This window comes from Lineus longissimus, chromosome 18, assembly GCF_910592395.1.
Source record: "Lineus longissimus chromosome 18, tnLinLong1.2, whole genome shotgun sequence".
Classification (NCBI taxonomy): domain Eukaryota; kingdom Metazoa; phylum Nemertea; class Pilidiophora; order Heteronemertea; family Lineidae; genus Lineus; species Lineus longissimus.
In genome coordinates, this window is record NC_088325.1 from 4,525,593 (window position 1) to 4,550,866 (window position 25,274).

Here is a 25,274-nt window from a genome sequence, read left to right on the forward strand (position 1 = left end):
GCGCAACTATGGCACGTTACCTAATCACTTAAGCTATGAACTTGAAACATGATCACCTATGTCAGATAACCTCCAACGCTGAAATTCGGTTTGATCTGCTTCTCGACTTGGCCACCAGAGGCCAAAACTGAAAAGGTAGAAAGTGCAATATCTTGCTTATTAGCAAATTCTTTTCTATCATATTTCTGTGAAGGTTCTCTAGCAAGGATACAGAACATGTCGCATGACTTTTGATTTGACCTACTTTTTAAGGTCAAAGAGATCAAATGGCGAAAGTTTCCGTTTGAGTGTAACAATGACACGTTTTTTCACCGCTACGGCTAACACCTTGAGAGTTGGTACACATGACCCTCCAGGTCAGATAACTTCTTACACCGATTTTATAGGTCCAATATGATTCCTGATTTTGATCAGTAATGACCTATTTTGGGAAGCGCTATTTTTTCACATATTTCTGGAAATCCGACCTTTTTAACAATGTCGGAGAAATGTCGGATAAATCAGATATAAAGTCAGAGGAACCGTTGATAAATCGGAAAAAGCCACCTAGTTGTGTTTACGGCCTGGTTAACTTTCAAAACATGTTTTGCAGGACAATTGCTGTTCATTATAGAGAGATGTCCTGATTTGCAAGGTGAAATTGAATAAAGGCAACCAATTTGGGACCAATATTAGTGTCCAAGCCAAAGACCATCACTCGGGTGTAGTATGATACCTCAGAAATCCCACTCGAGTGGTTTTGTGTATTACCCAACCGATTTATGTATGTATATATTGCGAACTAAATATATAATTCTTATTTATTCCTTTGCCAGGGCAGGGCTGGTGACCGTCCGTTACGTCATGAACCTCGACTTGTTATTTTGGTACAGCACCAGAGAACTAAATTGCCAACATGTACGCAATGTATAACAAAACCTCTCATTTAAGCTGAAGTATGTGCTCTTTTGAGGGAAGGGTTCAAATCCATCGGAAACGAGTTTAAGAAACGGCCAAGGGCCATTGTGCTCACCATATAGATATTTGGTGGTTAGGAATTCATCCTGGTTAAGAAACATGCTACATGTATATAGTATATATAGGCCTAGGTCAAACCAAAGTCGGTTTGACATGTGATCTACCATAAAAATATCATCGAAAACAAGTAACTTAATATCATTGAAACAAGTCACTAATAATAAGTGTAATATCACACTTTGTGCCTTTTTTAGTCATGGCCCTCTTGCTGGCCACGTCGAGAATCGGATCTGACCGAAATTTGATGTCCGATGTTGTCTGATTTAGGGAGTAATGTGTACACAATTTCAAGTTCATAGCTTCAGCGGTTGAGAAACTTGCCAGAGTAACCCTCAAACGGCCAATTTACGCCATTTGACATCTTCGACCTTAAAAATTAGGTCAAATCGAAAACCCGTAGGATATGTGATGTATTCTTGCTCTGAGTACCTACCATAAAAATACAATTGAAAACAAGTCACTATTAAGTGAGATATATCACTTTTTACTTTTTTTAGTTTTGGCCCCCTGGTGGCCAAGTAGAGAATCAGATCCGACCGAAATTCGGTGTCAAAGGTTATATGATGTATGGAGTCATGTGTACCTAATTTAAAGTTCATAGCTTTATCGGTTAAGAAACGTGCCCTAGTTACACTCAAACGGACAGTTTACGCCATTTGACCTCTGTGGCACTGAAAATTAGGTCAACTCAAAAACCCGTATGATATGTGATGTATCCTTACCAGGAGAACCTACCATAAACATTTTATCGAAAACAAGTCTCTCATAAGAGAGATATCACACTTTTTAGGTTTCCACTTCTGGCCCCCTAGTGGCCAAATCAGGTATCAGATCGGATCGGAATTTATTGTCAGAGGTCACCTGACCTGGGGGGGGGGGGGGGGGGGAGTCCTGCGTACAAAGTTTCAAATTCATAGTCACAGCGGTTAAGAAACATGCCACTGTTTTTGAAACAGGATACGACGACGGACACAGGTTAAAATGGGGGTGGAACAACCAGTTTTATATATACTCTCCCCTACGGTGAGCCAAACAGCCTAAAATGAGAAACATATTCAAAGGAATTTTGCGGCCGTGACGAAGTCCCTAATCTGCGAAAATCGGCGTGACGTAAATGACGGTTACCACTTGCCTCATAGATGACGTTAATAGCAATATATATAATGCTCATGCTACACGCGGGCGCCACCTACATGTTCGTCGGTGTCGTTCCAACTTCAAAAGTATGGACAACCACCACGACATGTGCAACTTTAAGAGTGTTCAGATCGGTCTCAAAAGAGTGTCAGCAAAACTACGGCCACCACTACAGGTGGCGCTGAATGTCACTGGGGGAATTTTAGTAAGAGAGACAGACGTTTTAACTCCATCCTCGCGGTTTGGTGGTTCTGGCACTTTTTTCATCATTTTTTTCCAATGCACCACTTTTGGGGTGTTAGAGTTCCAATCCACTGACGTGAATTTATTGACATGGACTTGAAAAATATTAGTTTAAATATTAATTATTATGATATTTTGAATATAAAAATGTTGCAACCTCCCCTCCCTAAACAGTGCGAGGTAATTGTTCTTTTTCAAATGGACTATTGTCAGTTTAACCTCGACCAGACCTTTTTTCATCGCTGCTTGACCACCTACGTATTACCCTAGCCCAAATCAGCGCTGACTATTGAGACACCTATACACTATTATTCCGGACATGGCTCTACATGTCTGAGGTCCAGATATTCTCCATGCTGATCTGGCTCTACTCGACCTAAATTGGCATATGTTGACACTTGGCTACGAGCCATATCGTCATTTGAGCAACTTTGGGGCCGCTTATTGTCCCCATCGGATTGGTTTGAACTGCTTTCGGTTGTGCTCTGGCCAGGTTGACCCTGAACGGGGATTGATAAGTTGCTGTCCTTATCTTCAGGCTCCGGATCCTGTCTCTCCTGACCGATTTTCTTCTTGCTTAAGACATCCTGTCCAAACTGCTCATATGGGGTTGCGTACTCCATTTGATGATCCTGAGGTTCGGGAGCTGGGTTTTCGCCCGAATCATTTTGCAGCCTTCTCGAAGGACTATCCACGTAGTCGTAGGCGTATACGTCTACTTCATCATCTGAGCTCGTGGGCTCGTTCCCAAGGACTGCGCGTGCTGGATTGTGATGCCCTATAGCCATTGGTAGTGCAGCATTCTGGTCGGGCGGGCGTTTAGGGTGAAATGCATCATTTTCGTATTCAGTCCCAGTATTCGCGTTGGGGTGTACAGAGCAATTTCTGGCTGTTTTAAATTCAATCTTCGTATCGTCGTAATCTGCGGTGTCATTTGTAGATAGCTGATTCCCCCTGATTCTTGTATCATCTTTATCTGCGGTGAAATTCATAGGTCGAAGACTCTGCGTCGTCCCCCATCGCGCCAGTGCACGTTTCCTGCGGAAGTAAAAACAGCGTTAATTAACGCAACCAATTAACGTGGAAAGACGAGTAACATGCTACAACGCGAGTGCATTCACTTTGAATAAACAGAATTGCAGCGTTTAGTTTTCCCTAATATTTTGTCACTTTCACGCGACTTGCGGGTTCCCGTCGCATATCTCGGGCTCAGGAAGTTGTACTTGCCCTTGCCTTCCTCTATTAGAGATGTTCCCCCGTCGTAGATGTGGCGCTTAACCTGCATGAGGTCGCTTCGTGTATTGATATTCTGCGGTGTTTGGATTGTATATCTTATGTGATCATCGAGAAACTAGTGTTTGTGAATGTGTTTTAGAATGTACAGTATCTTACCATAAAACAAATACAGCAATGCCGCCTGCTACAAGTACAATGACTCCTCCTACTACCACACCGCCAACAAGAGGAAAAACTGTTAAAAAAACAATAACCGCATTTTGATTAAATCTCCATCAGACTTCGCATTTTTAGTGAGGAGAGCTTACATTAAAGATGAATACATTTGCAATCGACTTGGTTTCGCAGTAGCCTTGGTCATCTTGATCCGAGCTACTGAGGTCAGACTTATACCAGATATGTTACACTTTATACATGCTATGTGTTAATAATGTATGATCTCGGAAAGCTTTGCTGTGCAACACCATAGCCAGGAATGTGACGAAGACAAACGATTTAATTAGCTTGTGATAAAAATGCAGGTGACCAGCTTCTGAACTCAGACCAGTTGGAGCAAACTGTCTGGTTGGCGAAAAACTGCATCGATATACTGTCTCAGTCACTGCGAATTAAAGTGGTCTGTTTGTTGTGATTTCGCTACCACCAGCTGCATTTAGTTCCGAGTGCATGATCAACAGAGTGCGTATGGGCGAAGAAGATGAGTTTTCGCTTGACTTCGTCGCTGGTCTAAGCAGGTGATTGCCAAATTATCAAAACTGACATTGCCAAATTGTTATCAGACAGACAAGGTCAAATGGAAACTTAATCCGACGGTTCTATATTCCGTCGAGCTTCTACATGTATGATATAATAGTACAAAAAACCAGTAATTCTGGCTATATGAGGGATTTAACACATGACCCAGTGGCTTTAAGCGTTTTCAGCTCTACAGTTTTTCGAAGAATATCGATACAAATACATATCTGAAACTTTAGCTAAACTCGACTCACCAGATGTGTTTGTTCCAAGATCAACAGCTTGCAAGTTCTTTTTGTCATTGACTCCATTCTTGAAAACCGTGCTCCTGTATACAACATCCCCACCATCTTCAACCACCACAAAATAATAATATGACTTGTCGGCATCAACGAAAAATGCTGCAATGTTATTATTTGGGGTTGGCGCGGTGTAATTCCTGCAGTCTCCAGTGCCGTCCTGGCAGTACACGATCTTAAGTGCTGTATATTTACCAGTCACTTGTTTCCAGCGCACCGTAACTATGTTGTCTATCCGGTTCACACCAATGAGGGTCGTTTGGGGTTTCTCTGCAGAGTATAATAAAGAACAATTTCGAAGAAAAATGGGTTAAACAATGATCACACCAATGATAAGAGTTGAAGAAGACCGACACCCAGTGTTTTTTTACAGAATAGACTACACGTTTTGGAATCAACTCCTCTTGAGGTGAACCTTGAACCTATGTGAAAAAATGAAAATGCCGACTTATGGGGGCTAGCCGTTAGTTGTTGACGTCAAATCCTTTACAGTTCCCGAAAAAAACATTTTGTAGTGGCTCAGTCTGTTCAGAGGTCGGTGTTATATTTTAATGTGGTTGTTCCCCATATTTCTTCGTTTCCAATAATACACTATACAGCTAAAGAAATCAAGACTTGCAATAGGGAAATACACAAGAAACAATCTGTAATGCGAAAACACGGAAACAACTAAAGAAGTCACACCAGTTCAAAGACTTGATGCGCTACTAAAAGTAATGATTCATATAAACCGCTGATATACATTTAATGGTTTTCGCAAGAGGTGATTAACTGGAGCTCAGTGATGAACTGAATTCCGAATCGGTGTGTCTATTAGAAGAAAAAAACAAACCTGGTGTTTTCCCAGATGTTATGTTGCTAAAGTTACTCCGCTGAGTTCCCACTTTAGAATTCTTGCTGCGCACCCGAAACATATACCAGACATTCGACTCAAGACCCATAACCTTGTGATACACGGCTTTCTTGAGACCTGGATCACTTATTCCTTCTTGAGGAACCTCCGAGGCAACATCCCACTTCTCAGAAAACTGCTTGTATTGGACGTAAAATCTCTGCTCCGATTCACCATTGAATTCTGAGATCCATTCGAGAGTTACTGTTACGGCAGTTGTGTTCACTACTTTGAGTTTGCTTGGTGCAGAGGGTGGCCCTTAAATGAAGTAACGGTTTCGACCTCAGTTATGGGATGGTTGTGCCAATTCTGGTGTCTGTACATCGGGCCGTTAACTCGTCTTACTAGGGTACTAAGGTGAAGCGCCATGAGCAACTGTTCCGAACCAGCTGGATGTGGCGCAATAAGTCTCATTATCAAGAATAGAAAACATAGCAATAAGAAAAAAAACGAAGAATGTACTTACTAACGACAACAAAATTATGTGCATTGCTTGACTTAGATCCAGCATCATTTCTTGCGACACATACATATTTTCCAGCATGCCCGAGGGTGACGGGTGTAATTAGAAGAGCACCGTATGCATCGGTCTCTGGTGATAGAGGTTCGCCATTCTTAGTCCACGTGTAAGTGACAGGTTTCGTCACGTTGAAATTTTCGGCATTGCAGGTGAGTTTTGCAGTGTCTCCAACATTGACTGGCGATTGAATTGTGACTGCTGGTGTGAGGGGTGGAACTGAAATAAAGAGAGAGAGGGTAGTCAGCAGCTTGAAGGGGTAATAAGCTTTAAGGTTGTGGTTCACCCACGGCAAGCACATTTTACAAGCGGCGATCCTCTGAAATACTGCTTACTTCACACCATTTACAGATTTACATGCACAAAGTAAACCCACATATTATTTGTCTCTGTCACAAACGCAAACGCCTGTCCCATTGTTCGACATTGTGATCAAGAGCTCGAACAATGGGATAGGCGTTCACGTTGGCGTCTCGCGAGCTTTCCTCTCTAATACCGGGTATAGATGGCGGGGTAGAGGTCGATATTAGATCCACAGCTTCAGTCATTTCGGGAATCCCCTATGGTCATGATAGTAGGCTTACTAAAACAGATTAATTTGGTCCTGAATCGTTCGATAGAGTTTTTTTCAACAGAAATCGAAAATGACATACATTGATCACCATCATTGAAATGAACCTGGCATATTGGGGACTTGTGTTCCGTTTTATACGAAATATGTGATATACAAAACGAAAAGACTTGAAACTAATGGACTTGGAAGACCTGTTCGTCTATCAAAGGGCTCATTTAAAGGCCATATATCAAGGTTTTTTGCCATTTTCTGCTGTAAGACGATTTCAAAAGTGTACCTAACACTTTATACAATACAGAAAACCAAATGCAATTAGCTCCATCCATTTTGAAGATATAGCCAATTATGTGTTTGACAACTTGATTACCTAATCAGGCTAGCAACTGGCTTGTTAGAGCCAGGCGGCGGGTTCAGCAAAAGTTGTGATGTAGATCAGGTTATCTGTACATGTCATGCAATCATAAAAGCAGGAGGGCCTTAATTAATTATGCACACCTGGAAGTAATGTGTTTCATTCACTATGGTGTATTGTGTGGCTCCGAATTGTGTTAAGGATAGCACAAAGAACAATCGAATGACGGATGGGACCCATTTTCATGAATTTCCAAAGCCAGTTGAACGAGAGAGGAGGAAGCTGTGGATTCGGAAGTGCAAACGTTTTCAGTGTTGGAAGCCTGGGCCTTCGGCCAAACTTTGCAGTGATCACTTTATCGATACGATTTATCACATGAAGCCGGATATCTGCATCCAACTGAATATTAAATGCCACTTGTTAAAAACAGCTGTTCCAACCATGTCAATTGCATTTAATGCCCGAGGCTGCTGAGGTCGGTTGTTATACATAATGTGTAGGCCCCATTGGTGCCTGTGATACCGCATAGTGTCTTCTTGTGTTCCAGCCATAGCAAGGTGACAGCTACACAGGTCAGTGTCAGTGACAGCCACTGTCAATGACAGATTATTGTCATCTGACATTAAGGCCTATCTAACGTTGCACGGCATTATATCGTCACGTCAAGATGATTGTGCATAATACCGTCACTTTTCAATAGTAGTTCAGCGTCATGACATAACTGGCGATACAACACTGACGAGGCGAAACAATATTGTGCAACATTAGTCTGTTCAAAAATCATACATGTTATGCATCTGCAACCGTCTATCAATGTCTTCTTTGCTATATCGGCAGGTCTGCCATGCAAATTGATTAACCACAAATTCTAATCACTTTCGTCCGAATGATCACTCTCATTATGATCTAATGATATTAATGGCTCGAACATGTACGGCTCAACGTTTAAATATCCTTCTGTATCGACCAAAACATCCTCAAATTCACTGCCCTCACTCTCTGAACTGTATGCGGAAGCCATCTTGCTTTGTTCTGACTGACCTGATCTACGTCATCAAAAAATCCCTAGCGGCCACATGTGGAACTAATCTAAAGTTGTGTGTGGTGGGAAATTCAAATAGTTTAAAATTGAAAATTGAAATAACTAAATAATGACTTTATTATTAGAATTTGTTTAATGTCTGGGATCTTGTTTTTTTGACCCTCAACATATTTCATGAGTATCAAGCATGTTTTCAAACCTTGATATATGGCCTTTAACATGTTTTTGCAAGTCCGATACTGTAGAACATAAAATTTTCGCGGGCGATGGACAAATTCGCGACATTTCCCAAGCCAAGATTTTCTTCCCAAAAAATGATACTTGTCAATTTTACCCAAAGAGCTCCTATTAGGGAGTTTTCGGAAATCCCCCGAAACGCTAGCATGAACGCCTCTCACATTGTTACATCTCACATCAGATACACCGAAAGGCAAATAGGTGTAGAGCACACACACAGATGAACGTAATGAGGCAAAAGTTATCGTTGATGAAGATTGAGGTGGGATTTATGTGTGGTAGGTGTAATTATGGTATGTGCAAATTGCACAGGGTAAACAAGATGTTTGATCGAGTAATCACCTCTAATAATGTTAAGTAAGCAGAGATCAACATAGGCCCTACCATTATAGCTCGATGCAGTGCCTATGGGAACATGGCAACTGTGACATTCAATTTATTTCGCGGGCATGACTTTCTCGCACAATATCCAACGCACGCATTTTTTACTGTTCTACAGTATATGCACGATTTACTGTAGAATGAGAGTCCCTTACAAATGCCTGAGTTGACAACCTCTCCAACCTTGGACTACTTGATTAGCAATTCAAAATGGCTGCACCGTTGCCCCTGGTAACACTATACTCACATGCCGCGTCACCGCCAAAATCTTGTGGTGACGTAGCATGTTTGACCTATGACCTGTCTATTCGGGCACTACGTGTCAGCACTGTTTCAGCATGTCCGAAACCGTTTGTAGGCGACCAAATAATTCTGAAATTGAGCAATTATCTCAGAGAGTATACAGATAAAGAGGCTTTATACTTGAATATAAAAATAAATTATCTCTAGGGATTTTTGAAATACAGTGTAACCTCTCTATTAAAGACACCCTCGGGACTGACATGTGCTTTCCTTAATAGAGAGGTGTCCTGATTAGAGAGGTCAAATTGAATGGAAATAACAAATTTTGGACCAAAACTAGTGTCCTTTATAGAGAGGTTGTCCTTATTAGAAAGGTGTCCGCTAAGAGAGGTTCTACTGTAATATTTTCGCAGTGGCGACTCCTTTTGCTCGCGATTGGCATTTGTAACACGTGCTTCTTCGGTCTTTTTCGCTCCGAGGCAATTATCATTGGCTCATATATTATCCGTGTCTATGAAGTTCTATTATGCCATCAATTGATTTGTGATTGCATTAAGGTAAATTGTTTTTTAGACTGACTAGTCGTCTTTTTTGCCCATTCAATATGCCATGAATGCCATTATTCAAAATAATATTTACATCTTATTTGCATATAAAACGTTATTCGTTTAACAATCAAATAAGTTTTAGTTTAACATGTGATCATGGGTAGTGGAAGCGACCATAGGAGCACGCAAAAGCCCCAGGGTGAACGAAGTTGCTGAGTTGAGGAGATCAACAGGAGAAGAACGAATATTGTAGAAGACATGCACACACTTTTTAAACATCATTCAAATAGTCTTCCTAGTTGCTGTTACAAATGAAAAGGAAAATCAACCCGAAACCCCAGATATCAGTGAAACAGTCCTCCCTTTTAAGGGAAAACGTATCTTCTGCATTGGTGTAATATGTGTTTTTGATACTTACCTAAAACATCCAACCTCAGTTTAGTTGTGGCCTCTTGTCCATCAGCCTCACACACCCATACCCCGCTGTCCGAAGTTTGAACATTACTTAATTGAAAACTATTATAGTTTTTCATATCACACCGTGCGGTTCTCAATCTTGATTTGTATTCCTTAAAAACGACTAAACAATTGTACGATAGAAGTACTGCTCCTTGGCTGCGGTGTTTGTCTTTCCACCACCTTGAACTTTTGGCGATTCCACCCGTAATGTTACAACTTAGCGTTATCGTTTCGCCGAGGTGTGGACGTGAATTATTAAGGGTATTCCTTATCATCATCCCAAAAATATCTGAAATCAGAAAAGCAACAGGATCATTTGTCATTATGTAACATGCCAACACTAAGACAACAGTTTAACAACGCTAAGGTAAAATGTGGTATTTGTAGCCCCGGTCTAATTGTAGCCCCTGGCAATGTTTTTGATTTATATTCCGGTAACCATGGAATTATTTAGCCAACCCAAGCATTGATATGAAGGAAGTGACTCTTGAGTATCACAACATAAAACATAAATAGTTTTGGATTATGCAACTGGTTATGCAAGAGCTTTGGCTATTAGAAGTAAACAAATCAGACACATGCACAAAATAAGTTGGGATCGAACTTTTTACAGGTCTGAATTTTCCACACTTGCAGAACATTGATATGTTTGAACATTGGTTCAGGTGATCAGTATTGAGTGTAGAGAATGTTGTATGCGCATTTGTTGTCATTATTAAAAGTAATTTTTTCAGCGACACATTTCTGACCAAGGTACCCTCGGGTATTTGTAACCCGTTAGTTCGGGTTATTTGTAGCCCCTATAAATATCTCAATATATCCTTTCATAAATCATGAATGTGCTAGACGCAATGGCCCAAAGCGCCGCGTAGCGGCAAAAAAGCGAAGCTGGCGAAACATTTATAACGGGTCACCGTCACTTATTATTGGACTTATAGCGCATTTACGGGGTTGCAACTATTTTGGTTAATAGTGTCACCAGGAAAGAAAAGCATGCGACCTAACGCCGATCTATTTGTATAAATTGATAATTGGAAGGTATATAGCTGGAAATATCAATAAAATATTCATTCCATGTCGTCTTTTGAGGGCATTTTTGATCGTAAAAAATATATGTGTACGTCACCGGAGTCTCTGCAATGATAATTTCATCACAGCAGTCTCGCGCAAGTAGAAGTTCTTTACCTATTAGTTCTTCACTTATTAGTCTGGCGGAAAGCCAGACGTTTTCCATTACGATTTCACTACGATGTTTGACCAGAAAGAGCAGTGCGCGAGATATGCTAATGAGCAGACTTCCCTCGCTTCAGAAGAATGTTCCATATCGCGCTAAGCTGACCACTGCTGACCATGACAGGCGTGCATTAGACTGGTGCAGGTTGGAACTGAACATTGAATATGCTGGTGGTGACGCTTTCTGATGAGAAGTTGGTCGTGACTGATGCAGTATCCTTGGACTTGTCCACAGCATCGTTCAATCATTGCTCTCTGAGCTGGCTTGATTCTGTACTTACCCAAATACTGAGACCAAATGCCTGTTGACTGTGCTTTAAGAGAGACTGGCGCCATGCCTGGTCTCTCTTAAAGCACAGTAAACAGACATCAACCCCCTCAGACTCAGAAACCACAAACGCCCAACCCTTCCTGCTACCTTAATACTTCTGGGTTTCTTTATTCTTATACCTGAATTATATATTATTTGATCATAAATCTAATCTTAATACTTCTGGGTTTCTTTATTCTTATACCTGAATTATATATTATTTGATCATAAATCTATCCGATTTAGATACAATGTTGACCCTTTATGTACCAACAATGATACATTGTGGTTTCTTGGTGGTTTATCTCAAATTATTTCGAAATAATGCTAATATTTTCAAAGTTACTGGTGTCCCTAGTTAAAGCCACACCCTTGACTAGATAGCAGCATTTCTTATGGTACATTACATTACCATTAAGTGGTGCCAGCAATGGTTGGGGTTGACACATGACCCATAACTGAAACTACAGTTTTATAGGCGCACGACAAGACCGTCAGTCAATTCAGAATATCACAAGCTGTTGTCTGACACAAGGTGTAATGTACGTAAGGGGTGATAGATAGAACTTTGTGTTTTCACACCAGTTTAAAATCAGTCTGATTTGCGACGATATTGTTTGGATTGTTGGTAAGTGATTGCATCGAACATCACTTAATGTGTTCAATATCGTTTGATACCAGCAAAATCTCGTCGTCAACCTAGATCGGAATAATATGAAGCTCTTGAGCGAGCTTTATGGTTAGAGTCGAATGTGTGTGTGTATACCGTCAACGAAAAAAACTTGACCCGGTTGACCGGAACCAGAAAACCTCTGCACCCAGGTGACATTTTTGCACGCGAATCTTTTACGCTAATGCAAAGCAATTTACCTGGGGAGAGATTTTCTTTTTCCAAACAATTCAGCGGGACGCTACGATGTTTACGCAGAGAAGCCGCTGTTCGGTTGAAGATTTCGTCAAAACAGGGCCGAATCAAAGTGTGACGATACCCTGGGGCGAATCAAAATGCATTAAACAACAATCTGCATCGATGCCAGAGATTATTTTTCTCTTTCCGCGAAGAAATCGTGCTTTGAACTGGCAAAATTCCGCAAAAGATTTTCCGTCTGCTAACTTTTCCGTAGTACGCATGCGCACCAACATCATCGGTCCGGGGCTGCCCGTTTCGAAGACGATTTCGTCAATATCATGGGATGTAGGAAGCTGTCAACGGTCTGGTCCCATTTATAATGCAATAATCTTGAAAGTACATTGGTCTCAATGTCTATTTCTCCGTTTCCATGACAAAATCCTACCGTGAAACCTGAAACCACTCGTCCACAACACTAGCCATTTCAATTTTCCGTAGAAAGCGCATGCGCACTAACTCAAACGCACGCGCTACCCTCAGATCTCACTAGCCGGTGCGGAGGCCAGGCTTACCTACCTCCAAAAATGACGCGACGTCATTTCATGCATACCCCTGTTCCAGCGGCTGTAGACTTTGCAGTACCTTACTCTCACACAAACCTATACATTTCTGAATAGCTTGTCTCTTGTAGAATACATCTGACCAAGTTTCAACGTCGTCTAGACAAACAGTCATGAATAGACTGATGTAGCACAATGCATGAGACACCCTGTATAACGCAAATTAGAAAAAAATTCACCTCTATGCCTTGTAACTTTAAGATTAAAACCTGATCACCACTGGCTAGTGAGACCTCCAACTATTCAGGACAGGGGGGCGGCTAAAATGCTTATCTCCGGGCAAAAATACATATCCTTCTCCTGTTGTGTTTCAGTTTAGTTTTCCACATTCTCCCCACCTATTTTCTATACTGCGACAGCGTCTATTGGGTCAACTGCCATGATGGCATCATCCTAACTATATCCCCCCTCTCCCAACCACGGACTACTCGCCATCATTGACATTGTGTGCTAGCCAACTGCTTCTTCGGTCAACTGCCATGATGGCATCATCCTAACTATATACCCCCCCCCCCCCCCCACCACCCGAGTCTTCTTGCTCACCAGCCCTATTAACGAAGAGCTCCCTATCAATGCCCGAGCCTTCCTCATATTATTGAAAGATTTAAAGTCTTGTATTGTCTCTCAGAGGCATTGTTTTAGATTAAGTGCCCTGAATTACATGCTGTAATATTGGAAGAGGTGCCACTACAAGATGCAGGCCGGTTTTAGTGAATCTGCCTGGAAATCTCTTGCGTAAGCAAAGTTATAGGTGGAAAAGGGGCAACAAATACCCCATGTTACATTTATGACACAAAGTAGACGTTACGAGTGGCCTCACAGCGCGCTGGCAGGTTTACTTGTCATTGTTATTTCCTACTGCTAAGCCAAAAATATTCTGTCTTCAGAGATCTTTTAAGGCCATGGGAATGATTAATCCTGTTTACCGTCCGAGAGATTTAAAAAGATGATGAGGCTTTTTTTCATTTTTCATTATTCATTATCGGTTTACAGTCTGATTTACTGGTCAAAACACGCGATTCAGCAAGTTCCAGTAGATGGAAATCAGGTCGGTCATCAACATGAGGCATTGAAAAAATGTCATTATTATGATGAAGAGCCTACCCTGCCAAGTTTTTATTGTGTTTTTCAATCATTTAAAGTAAAGATGAACCACTGGAAAGATTATTTAAATAAAAAAATGATGGCAACAATAAAATAAATAGATTTTTAAAAAAATAATGAAAATATTTCATGTTCGTTCAGAACCCATGCGGGAGGTGGACGGTAAACAGGATTAATAATTCCCATGGCTTTATCTTGGAGGTGAATAAAGAAAACGTATTCAAGATATGTACAGTCTTACCAGAAAGTAAATGTCCACAGGTTTTTTTAAATATCACAGAGATAGAATAACATAACTGAATGCGCTTTTCAGCAGACAATGATATGTTAAGTTGCTAATGTATCTAATTTTTTTGGGCCCAGTGAATTCTGTCTCTTCATTATGTCATAGGCATATCTAAAAATGCCCCAAAACTCTTTTATTTTATTTTTATTTTTCACAATGTATCGGTGAACTAGATAATGCAAAAAGATGTTATTTGCTTTCATTAGAAAATTCATGCTAAATTCTTCATTTTGAAGAATTATATTAGTTCGCTACAGGTGATTGTTTATGTCAGACAGCTGGTGACATTTGCGAACTCCCCTTATGGTCAGCAATGCAGTCAGTCAGGGTTTTACGAATGCATCCATTCAACACATTTGATTGTTCAAATAAATAAAATACATAGACTTTTCACTACCAGAATATCACCCTACATCTGTCTGATTGTTGTACAGCAGTTTTGGCAAGTGACGTGATCAGACAGATGATTTGCTGCTACTGATGTGACGTCATCACTCCGTCTGAGCGCTTTGGTGGGTGTCACAGATGAGTAAATCGTTTGAAGTGTCAGCCGTAAATAGCATCTTAAATCGTTTGAAATATAGTTTGTACTTGTGAGACACCAGCGAGATAAATCAAAAGCGACACAACTGAAACAAAATCGGCGTTCGCAAAATAACTTACTTTGAAACTGGAGAAGCATAAATGCCAAAAATGGTAGAAGTTTCATCGTGGTAGCGGCCAAAGCTCTTTATGTTAAGATGATGAACTCCGAGAAAAGTGTAACGATTTTACACTTGTATCTAAATTAACATCTCCCAGGTAACTCCACAAGATCACGGCTATGACGCTTGATGGTATTGCATATTGGCTCCTTGAACGCAATGACTCTTTGCGGTATGACAGAAAATGTTCTCACTTGATGAAAGCAGGTTGGTCCTCCTAGTCAGACCTAATCTTTTTGAATCCCTCGTTATTGTGGCAAATTATCAGATTACATGTATATGGACTTTTAAACAAATCATTTTCCGTGGCAGGAATGCCATATGACTCTGACATGATGTGATACTTGACGGAGCAGACGAATATAACTGACAAAGAAGTAATTGTATAATCACAATTATGTACTCTGAACTCATGACTGTTGTATAATTATCATCCGATTATCACTCATGACTACTCTTAATATTATGACTTGTACTCCGTTCCTGGGTCTCTTTGCACCCAAGCGGAATCTGCAGAATGCAATGTTACTGGTTGGAACCGTGCAATCTCTCTCATAGGTCAATGCGCTCCACTTCCGGGCTCTCATTAACCCCTGGAAACATCTGAAAAAAACTTTGTGATAAGTTGATGACAATTTACATAAATATATCAATGACGTTACTCGATGTGACATGTAATTTAATTATAAGCATGAGATAATTAAAATTGAAATTAAGATTTTGCTCCTGGTTATCACGTGAACATCGCTCGATCAAAGCCTCCTATTGACCTTGGTCATATATTACTATGATTAATTTCCCCAATGAGTCAAACCAACAAATTGCTTTTATATATTACACTAACTACCATATGAAAGAAAAATACTTCCCAATTGTTGTGTGATTAATGTAAATTTACTGCAGCAATAAAACGTTGTCATCATGATAAAATGACAGCCTCGTCGATTTGTTTATGAAGTGGTACTATTTATTAGCAGGAGTCAAATTAGCGACATAGATTATATGACGTCATGTTTTCATACATGAGAGAATTAAGAGCAAGACTGAAAAGAGATGGTGAAGCAACATTGGGAGTTGGAAGACCATAGGATAGAAATGGAAAATAAAAGAGCAACCATGACCCCAGATGAGAGCTTAAGGGCAACTCTAAAAAAACGGAATTCATGGTGTTTGGCACGAATAGAGCCCTGGACACCCTAATCATGGTTTCGCTTCCAGTTGCCGATGTTTGCGTTGAGGTCTCAAAAGGACCTGTTCGAAACCTTGGTGTGCTGTTTGACAAGCAATTGTCAATGAGTTCCCAAGTTAACAACATTGTGAAAAATACCACCTTCTATTTGAGGAACATCGGGCGAGTAAGGAAACATCTGACAACCAGTGCAACCAAGCTCCTCGTGCAGACGCTGGTCATGTCGAGACTTGACTATTGCAATAGTCTCCTTGCTGGTGTTAGTGTCAATCTTCTGAACAAGCTACATCTTCTTCAGAATCGTGCGGCTCGCATGATTACTCGGACCCGTCGTGAAGAGCACATGACGCCAGTACTGATGGCCTTGCATTGGCTGCCAGTTAAGTCCCGGATAAACTTTAAACTGTTGCTTCTGGTTTACAAGGCAAGGAATGGAATGGCACCTGACTATTTGTCAGACCTTATTCCTCACTACCTGCCCCGCCGAAGTCTAAGATCTGAGCATCAGGGACAGATAGCCGTACCACGCTATAGCCTCGATACTTTTGGGGGTCGGACCTTCGCGGTCCAGGCCAGTAGACTGTGGAACTGTCTCGACTGTTCACTACGTGAATGCGATTCAATCGCCGGTTTTAAGACAGGGCTGAAGACCCTGTTCTTTCAAGAGTGTTATTTGTGAAAAAGCGCTTGTGAGCAGGACCTTTCTTGGTACATGCGCTATATAAGACATTATTTATTATCATCATTATTATTATTATTAATATCATTATGAGAGGAGGGATTAGGAAATGGTCCTTGCGTCCATTACAGTTGTAGATGGCATATAACAAGTCAATATCGGCGCGATGACAAACCAAGATTTCCAAGCAATTTGACAGCAGTAGCGAGACGGCAAGTTAGGATGCAGAGTAACCTTCAGAAATAGATCCGTAGTTTTACGCCAAGTGAAATGATGTCATCCAGGACCAATCGAAAAAAGTTACCTACTTCCCATTGGACCAGTCGAAGACACGTCAGATGAGGGCTCATACAATCCAATGTTTCAAGTGATGGATGAAACAAGGTCAACAACCAAAGTCAGAATGGTTTTGGACTGTGCATTAACGTTTGATGGGATTAGTCTCAAAAGCAACAACCTAACGGGGCCCAAACTGTTGAAAGATCTTGTAGACGTACTCTTAGGCATCATGAGAGCAGCAAAGCTGAAAACTACAGTCGGGGAGTCCCTACAGCCAATCGACCAATTGCGCCCACTCGAATTTCCAAAGGACTCGAGCCCGAGACTAAAAAATGGAAACTCGGTGATTGATTCAACTTGCTCAAGGACTCAAGCTATACACGTGCGCATCGTTATCAGCCCAAAGCGCTAAAATCAATAGAGTGGATATACGGAGGATACACTAAATGTGCTGCCATTGTGTAGTGAGAAACAGGCTAAGCAGGCATTTGATTGGAGCTAGATTGATCAGTGTTATTTGTTGGTAAATCTTGAGAAAAAATTCCATTGTGGAAAAAATTGGCATTGGAAAAGGTTCACAAATCAAGTGAGTGGACTGAACCTGTCCTTATGGGCAGAAATTCTAAAAGATAGTTTAAGGCGTAATGCAAAATTTGTGAAGTAAAACTAATTGCATTTGAGTATCTCTCAAACAGGACAAGATGAATACATTTTTGTCAAAGTTTCCAAATTCGAAATATCCAAAATTGTCTAAAATCGAATTTTACTTAATTTCACAAAGTCCTAAGTATAGCCTAGCTTTGGCTAAAATGAAAATATGAGGGCTTTCTCTTAATCTTGGAGGGTTTATTCTATTTGCAAGGATATTTCAGCGCAAAGATGATTATTCTTATAATTGTTTTGTATCGCGTAATAGCGACCAGTACGGCAGCAGATTAGTGCCATAAAAAATATAAAAAATAAAATATTATCTCGTTATTACGAGATCTTTTCTCGTTATTACGCGATGTTATCTCGTTATTACGCGATCTTTTCTCGTTATTACGAGATCTTTTCTCGTTATTACGAGATCTTTTCTCGTTATTACGCGATCTTTTCTCGTTATTACGAGATGTTATCTCGTTATTACGCGATGATGGTACATGGTACGGACCTTTCCCGCGCTTGATCCTGAGCTTTAGGTCTCGTTAGGGAGTTTTTCCCAAATGTACGCGATGATGACGTGTCCCATTAACAGGACGTAACATCTATTTTAAAATGCGTTTCCAAAGTAAATGCATGAGGACAACCCATTTGTATCGTATATCACTGGAAACGCCTGATTCCCCTGATTCTGCAGGATGTTAAATCGGGCATTTTATTTCTTTGAATAAATCATAAGCGTCGCATTTGCTCCTAGCTCTGCACCATCCCAAATGGCAATATTGCCAATTGGGCCGGACAATCACGAAAAACCCCAAATATTATACATTTCTTCATGAATAATTCTTACAGAGACCATTCTCCCATGAAAGACAGTTGCTTACGCTACACAAAAATCAAAAAAAATCCAGAAGTATTAGGGTAGCAGGAAGGGTTGGGCGTTTGTGGTTTCTGAGTCTGAGGGGGTTGGTGTCTGTTGACTGTGCTTTAAGAGAGACTAGGCATGGCACCAGTCTCTCTTAAAGCACAGTCAACAGGCATTTGGTCTCAGTATTTGGGTTTTGATTGCCATGACTGTACCCCTGTAAAAGTCAGAGGAGGAGAAGTTTGGAATGATGAAAGCATTGAAGAAGAAGAAATGTTATTATATATTGAGGAAAGCAAAATTTATTATGAGACTAGAAGGCAGTGTCCTGACTTGATTATTTTGAAAATGGCAGTCTGAACACATTAAAAGGTGGAACATGGCATTTTATCGACTTTGAAGTGTTCCGCAGTTAAAGGGAGACTATAGGCAGCAGCTAGGTAGGCAAGATAAAGTCATACAAATTTGCCAATAGGGGTCAGTCATATCTCTAGGCATGGCGCCAGTCTCTCTTAAAGCACAGTCAACAGGCATTTGGTCTTAGTATTTAGGTACAGAATCAAGGCAGAATCAAGGCAGCTCAGAGAGCAATGATTGAACGATGCTGTGGACAAGTCCAAGGATATTGCATTAGTCACGACCAACTTCTCATCAGAAAGCGTCACCACCAGCATATTCAATGTTCAGTTCCAACCTGTACCAGTCCAATGCACGCCTGTCATGGTCAGCAGTGGTCAGCTTAGCGCGATATGGAACATTCTTCCGAAACTCAAGCGAGGGAAGTGTGTTCATTAGCCTATCTCGCGCACTGCTCCTTCTTGTCAAACATCGTAGTGAAACCTTGGTACAGTGGGGCGTCCTCGAGGATTGCAGCTGGTCGGACAGACGTGAGGTGGAATGTGGGCGGCTGCACTTCTTCGTTGATGTGCGATGGCAGATAGCACAGTTGTTGCGTTGCATGACAGCTGAAAGTGAATGTGATATCATAGAACTGAGGCGTTTGCAATGAGACAATAGGTGAAGTAGAAGCAAGGAGTGAAATGGGCCATCTTCCAGTGACTAATATACAGAGTAAGGGCACTGGGTGTTGTTAGATTCAGCATTGAATGTATTCCTCGTACAAGCGTGAATAGTGTGGACATACAGTGAGAGGTGAGAGACCCCTATTGACTACTTCTTGTAACTTTATCTTGGATATTATATTAGTGTTGAACTTCTAGCCATGGATTATGAAGAAATTGAAGTTGTAGGCATGGAATATGAAAAATTATTCAATGTTGAAAGACATTATTCCATGAGGCTTTGCCGTGATCGCAAAGGACGCGACGCGATTGGTTCACATGCTAATGAGGTATGATAATGATAATTACCTCTATAATGCTACTTGGATAGCGACTGTGTCGTTGATTGCAACAGTGGTCTATGTCAATGTGTGCCTGTAATGTCAATGAAGTATGATGAGGTGATGACGATAGTGCAATTGACTAGGTGGCGCATTTTAGAATCAGCAGTGAGCACTGTGTGTAACATGGTGGAGGCAGCGGAGATAATAACTGTGTCGAAAGTATTGTTATAGGGCCTTCCCTAGGCCCATGGGGTTAAATTTACAATCCACGATTGAAAAGACGTAGTTTGATCGCATTCAACTATAAATCCATTGAACAGTTGTGTTCCTTGGCTTTAGTCAACCGATGACCTTTTGTTGGGCCATGATCGGGGATTGTAAACTGTAAATGTATTATGGACTGGGTCTGGGAGACGGGGGAAACACAAGTGAAATAGACCAAAACAAGTGATTTTGGGCCTTTGGTTTAGACGCATACCCCACATGCGCCATGCGGGATTAGGCCTATGCGGGATTATACGGTTCATGTGAACTTGTTGACATCTACATGATCTAGTGCCGTTATTGGTCATGGTACATGGTAGGCCTAATCATCATGGCAATATGTTTCAGGAAAAGCTCGGAGTAAAATGAACTGCCGATGAATAATGATGTTGTTCATGTTTACCATGTTTACTATACATAGCCATAGGGTATGCACTGGCCAGTGCACTTTCTGCACGTCGTCATGGTCATGTACGTACGTGATACCTTGCATATTTTGTTTTTTGAATGCGCATGCTTTTTGGGCAAACACTAATGAATAATGTCTTCTTATCCCTATGACTCCATACACAGTGAGGGCATTGTCCCATTCTCATCAAATGGTAACTTATTGTACGTATTAGGGTGGAAGTTGGGGAGCAGATACCTACCGCTGCACGCCTGTCATAATCAGCAGTGATGAGCTTAGCGCGATATGGAACATTCTTCAGAAACTCAAGCGAGGGAAGTCTGCTCATTAGCATATCTCGCGCACTGCTCCTTATTGTCAAACATCGTAGTGAAATCGTAATGGAAAACGTCTGGCTTTGCGCCAGACGTTGAGACTAATAAGTGAAGAACTAGTAGGTAAAGAACTTCTACTTGCGCGAGACTGCTCTGATAAAATTATCATTGCAGAGACTACGGTGACGTACACATATATTTTTTACAATCAAAAATGCCCTCAAAAGACGACATGGAATGATTATTTTATTGATATTTCCTACTATATACCTTCCAATTATCACTTTATACAAATAGATCGGCGTTAGGTCGCATGCTTTTCTTTCCTGGTGACACTATAAAGCAAAATAGTTGCAACCCCGTAAATGCGCTATAAGTCCAATAATAAGTGACGGTGACCCGTTATAAATGTTTTGCCAGCTTCGCTTTTTTGCCGCTACGCGGCGCGTTGGGCCCTTGCGTCGAGGGTCAACCATTGAACTTTGAGATGTGTTGAATTTTGCACAAATCAGCGAAAAACGCACCAACTGGGACTGGACGGCATTTCAAAACGGGGCCGACACACATCCCAAGTTCAGTGTACACATACGTCGGCAACAACAGTATAAATGCGTAGTTTCTTGTTAGTCGCCTATTGAGTAGCGCTCTAGGTTTCAGAAACTCCAAAAAAACATGTCTTTGCCAAAACAACTGCTGAATCAACGCTGACATACTGTAAGGACCGAGAAATCAATGATTTTAGGAACTACGGTTAGGGCTTGGCCGCGCATGAATAAAAAAACAACTCCCTAATGAGACCTTAATCCTCGATGTTGCGTGCACTTTCGCATCTCGTAATAACGAGAAAAGATCTCGTAATAACGAGATAACATCTCGTAATAACGAGAAAAGATCGCGTAATAACGAGAAAAGATCTCGTAATAACGAGAAAAGATCTCGTAATAACGAGATAACATCTCGTAATAACGAGAAAAGATCTCATAATAACGAGAAAAGATCTCGTAATAACGAGATAACATCGCGTAATAACGAGAAAAGATCGCGTAATAACGAGAAAAGATCTCGTAATAACGAGATAACATTGCGTAATAACGAGAAAAGATCTCGTAATAACGAGAAAAGATCTCGTAATAACGAGGTAGTATTTTATTTTTTATGGCACTAATCTGCTGCCGTAGATATGGCAAGCCAAAGCGGAATTTATTCAAGACTTTAGAATTACCATTCAAGAAGTTAAATATAAGTTCAAGAAGGAAATATATGTTCAAGACTAAAATATGTATGTTCAACCTTGAACAAAATATATTCAACCTTGAACAAAATATATTCAACCTTGAACAAAATATATTCAACCTTGAACAAAATATGTTCAAGACTCACGTGACCATATTCAAGACGCACGTGACCACAAAATTGATGACGTAGTTGCTCATGTTTTGATGCTTTACGGACTTTCCCGAACCCGCGTCCGGACTTTCCCGAACCCATGGTACTTGTGTTGCGTTTCGGAGCTCGAATTGTTCGCACGAGGTTTTGACACATGGTTGTACACGTACCTAGCCGCCTACACCTGACATGTACTGTAATCCTACACATCATGACATGGATGCCGAGTGAATGTCAGAGTCGATACATGTTTCACAGACATATCAGGCAAATTATAGGTTCAAAATGCGCAATGCCTCTCACCTTTCATTCTTAAGGCCGACACCACTGTATCGGATTCTCGTTGTCTTTTGACATGTTTGAGTGTTTAGGCTATACAGGCAATCAATCATGTCGTGAAACAGAACGCATCAGAAGTACCACAGATTCTACGCTCTACGTCATCAATTTTGTGGTCACGTGCGTCTTGAATATGGTCACGTGAGTCTTGAATATATTTTGTTCAAGGTTGAATATATTTTGTTCAAGGTTGGACATATTTTGTTCAAGGTTGAACATATTTTATTCAAGGTTGAACATATTTTATTCAAGGTTGAACATATTTGATTCAAGGTTGAACATATTTGATTCAAGGTTGAACATATTTTATTCAAGGTTGAAAACATTTGATTCAAGGTTGAACATATTTTAGTCTTGAACATATATTTCCTTCTTGAACTTATATTTAACTTCTTGAATGGTAATTCTAAAGTCTTGAATAAATTCCGCTTTGGCTTGCCATACGTAGACCAGAGTACCAAATTGCGAATCGCATCAGATAGAAGCGAGCATTTTCAAGTTACATTTGCATTAGACTGAGATCTCAGGATATGATCTGCGCGCGTATGAGGGATGAGGTTTAAACTATCAAATGCGATGGCGAGGTCGCCTGCACTTGCAACTCATGTACTTCGAATTCGAGCCCCATTAATCAATGCCGAACCACATATTGTTTGTTTCTGAAAAACGTTTAAATGATTATTTTCCTTGATTTCAAATGCATGGTGGTTGACGGATATAGATATCATTCAGTAGTCCAAATGACCCATCTGAGATCAGCCTTTTTTTGCTCCATCTAACAAACCCTGTCAAAAATCAATACAACCCACTGCGAAGAGCGCCTGTTCCTACTACTTGACAGCGTACATGTGTTGTATAATTCCATCCAATATATTTTAAGTGTAGTAAAATTACAACTTTCTGACCCTTTTGCGTTTGAATATTTTATAGCAATTTTACGCTGAAACACATACTTTAGAGTATTCATTGCGAAATTTGTTACACAAGCAGGCGTGGGAAGGTTAATTGGTATAATGCGTCGCCGATCGCTGCAATGTGCTTTCTATTCGGTCGGCAGTCTGGAATAGGCCATCTTGACCGGTGTAGAAGTTTAAAATGTCCTAGGATACAATGCCCGGGAAACAAAGGATTCTATTATGCGCTTCAATCTCTGAGCTATCGACGGTCAGGGTCTCTATAGAACCATATTGCAGAATACAATAGGACCGGACACTTTTCCAGAGGGCATTTGTTACTGTTACACCGACAATGTTTTGAGATCGCTAAACACTCGCCCAAACCCTTGGCATTTTCCGCCTCAGAAGCTGTTTTTTTGGCAAGTAGCCTCGATTTTGGACCAATCAGAACAACGATCTCAGTAACTGCAGAAGTATCCGATTCTGAGCGACAATACGATTTGAAATATTCACGACAATACGATTTAAAATTGTGATCATTCATGTTTTGCCATGGCGCAGGGGAAGCTGGTAGATAAAAACTTCTTTAGAATTTGTGGAGTTAAAGCCAGTTTTTGTCTTGGCTATCCCAGGAGAACGAATTTCTGCCTACAACCCTGTGCCATTTAACGGATTCTAATAATATACTAACAATCAGATTGGCTTTACCGTTGCCAAAACAAGCGACAAGGTTGGACAACGTGCGATCGGCGTTGACCTTTGCCCTCTTTAAGTTATCATATCAGCGCTGTGATTGGGGCACGCGCTGAGAGCGTGCCGAGAAAACAGGAAAATTGATGGAATCTGTCATGGGTTTGTTGAGCTCGATAGTGGTGACGCAAACGCATGAGAGTCAGGATGGGCATAATCGTGCTTATGCATGTTATATATAGATAACGATGCTGCAACGCGTGATTGCGGCGCTCTCATTGGGCACTTTTTCTACCGCTACAATCCAGGTATAGATATACAAGATATATCGACAAGCGAAGTAACGACTAGGTGACCTTGACACACTTGATTTAATTTTAGACCATTTTAGTTTTTGTAAGCAGCCTATTTCATGAGAAAAATACTTGTGCTTAGAAATTCCTTAAATGTGTGTACCACATAGGACGTACCACATTGTAGGTCCAGATAGTAAATCTTTTCAGCACCGACCAGTGTTTATTCCGTGAACGATAAGACAGTACAGCCAGTACCAGTCAACGACATTCACCACTTGACGCCTTAGATCCAGAGAGTAAATCTTCATTTTCTTTTCAGCATTGACCGGTGCTTATTACCAGAATGATGTCACAGTGCAGCCAGGACCAGTCGAAGTGAAGCAAGGACAGAACGTCACGCTGTGGTGTAAACTGAAATACGACCGTGATAAAATAGTGCCAGTAAACTGGCAAACCCCGCCAAAATTCAAAACAAGAACCGACGATTGTTCTTCTTTTGCAAAGGATAAATATGTCATGTCATGTTCAGTCACTGAGGACCCTTTTAGGTATTATAATATGACAATAATGGATGTCCAATGGGCCGATAATGGGGAATATCGGTGTCTGTATACCGAACATATGGACATTGTGGATTTACAAGTTTTGGGTAAGTTATAATC

General features: G+C 40.8%; 1 protein-coding gene across 1 annotated transcript in view; it reads left to right on the forward strand.

The window, feature by feature from the left end:
- LOC135502522 (uncharacterized) overlaps window positions 1–25,274 on the forward strand; it is an 89,839-nt gene that overhangs the window by 26,444 nt on the left and 38,121 nt on the right. Inside the window, exon 3 of the mRNA XM_064795440.1 lies at window positions 24,932–25,261. Coding sequence (XP_064651510.1) covers window positions 24,932–25,261 — 330 coding nt within the window. The remainder of the gene's footprint in view (window positions 1–24,931; window positions 25,262–25,274) is intronic.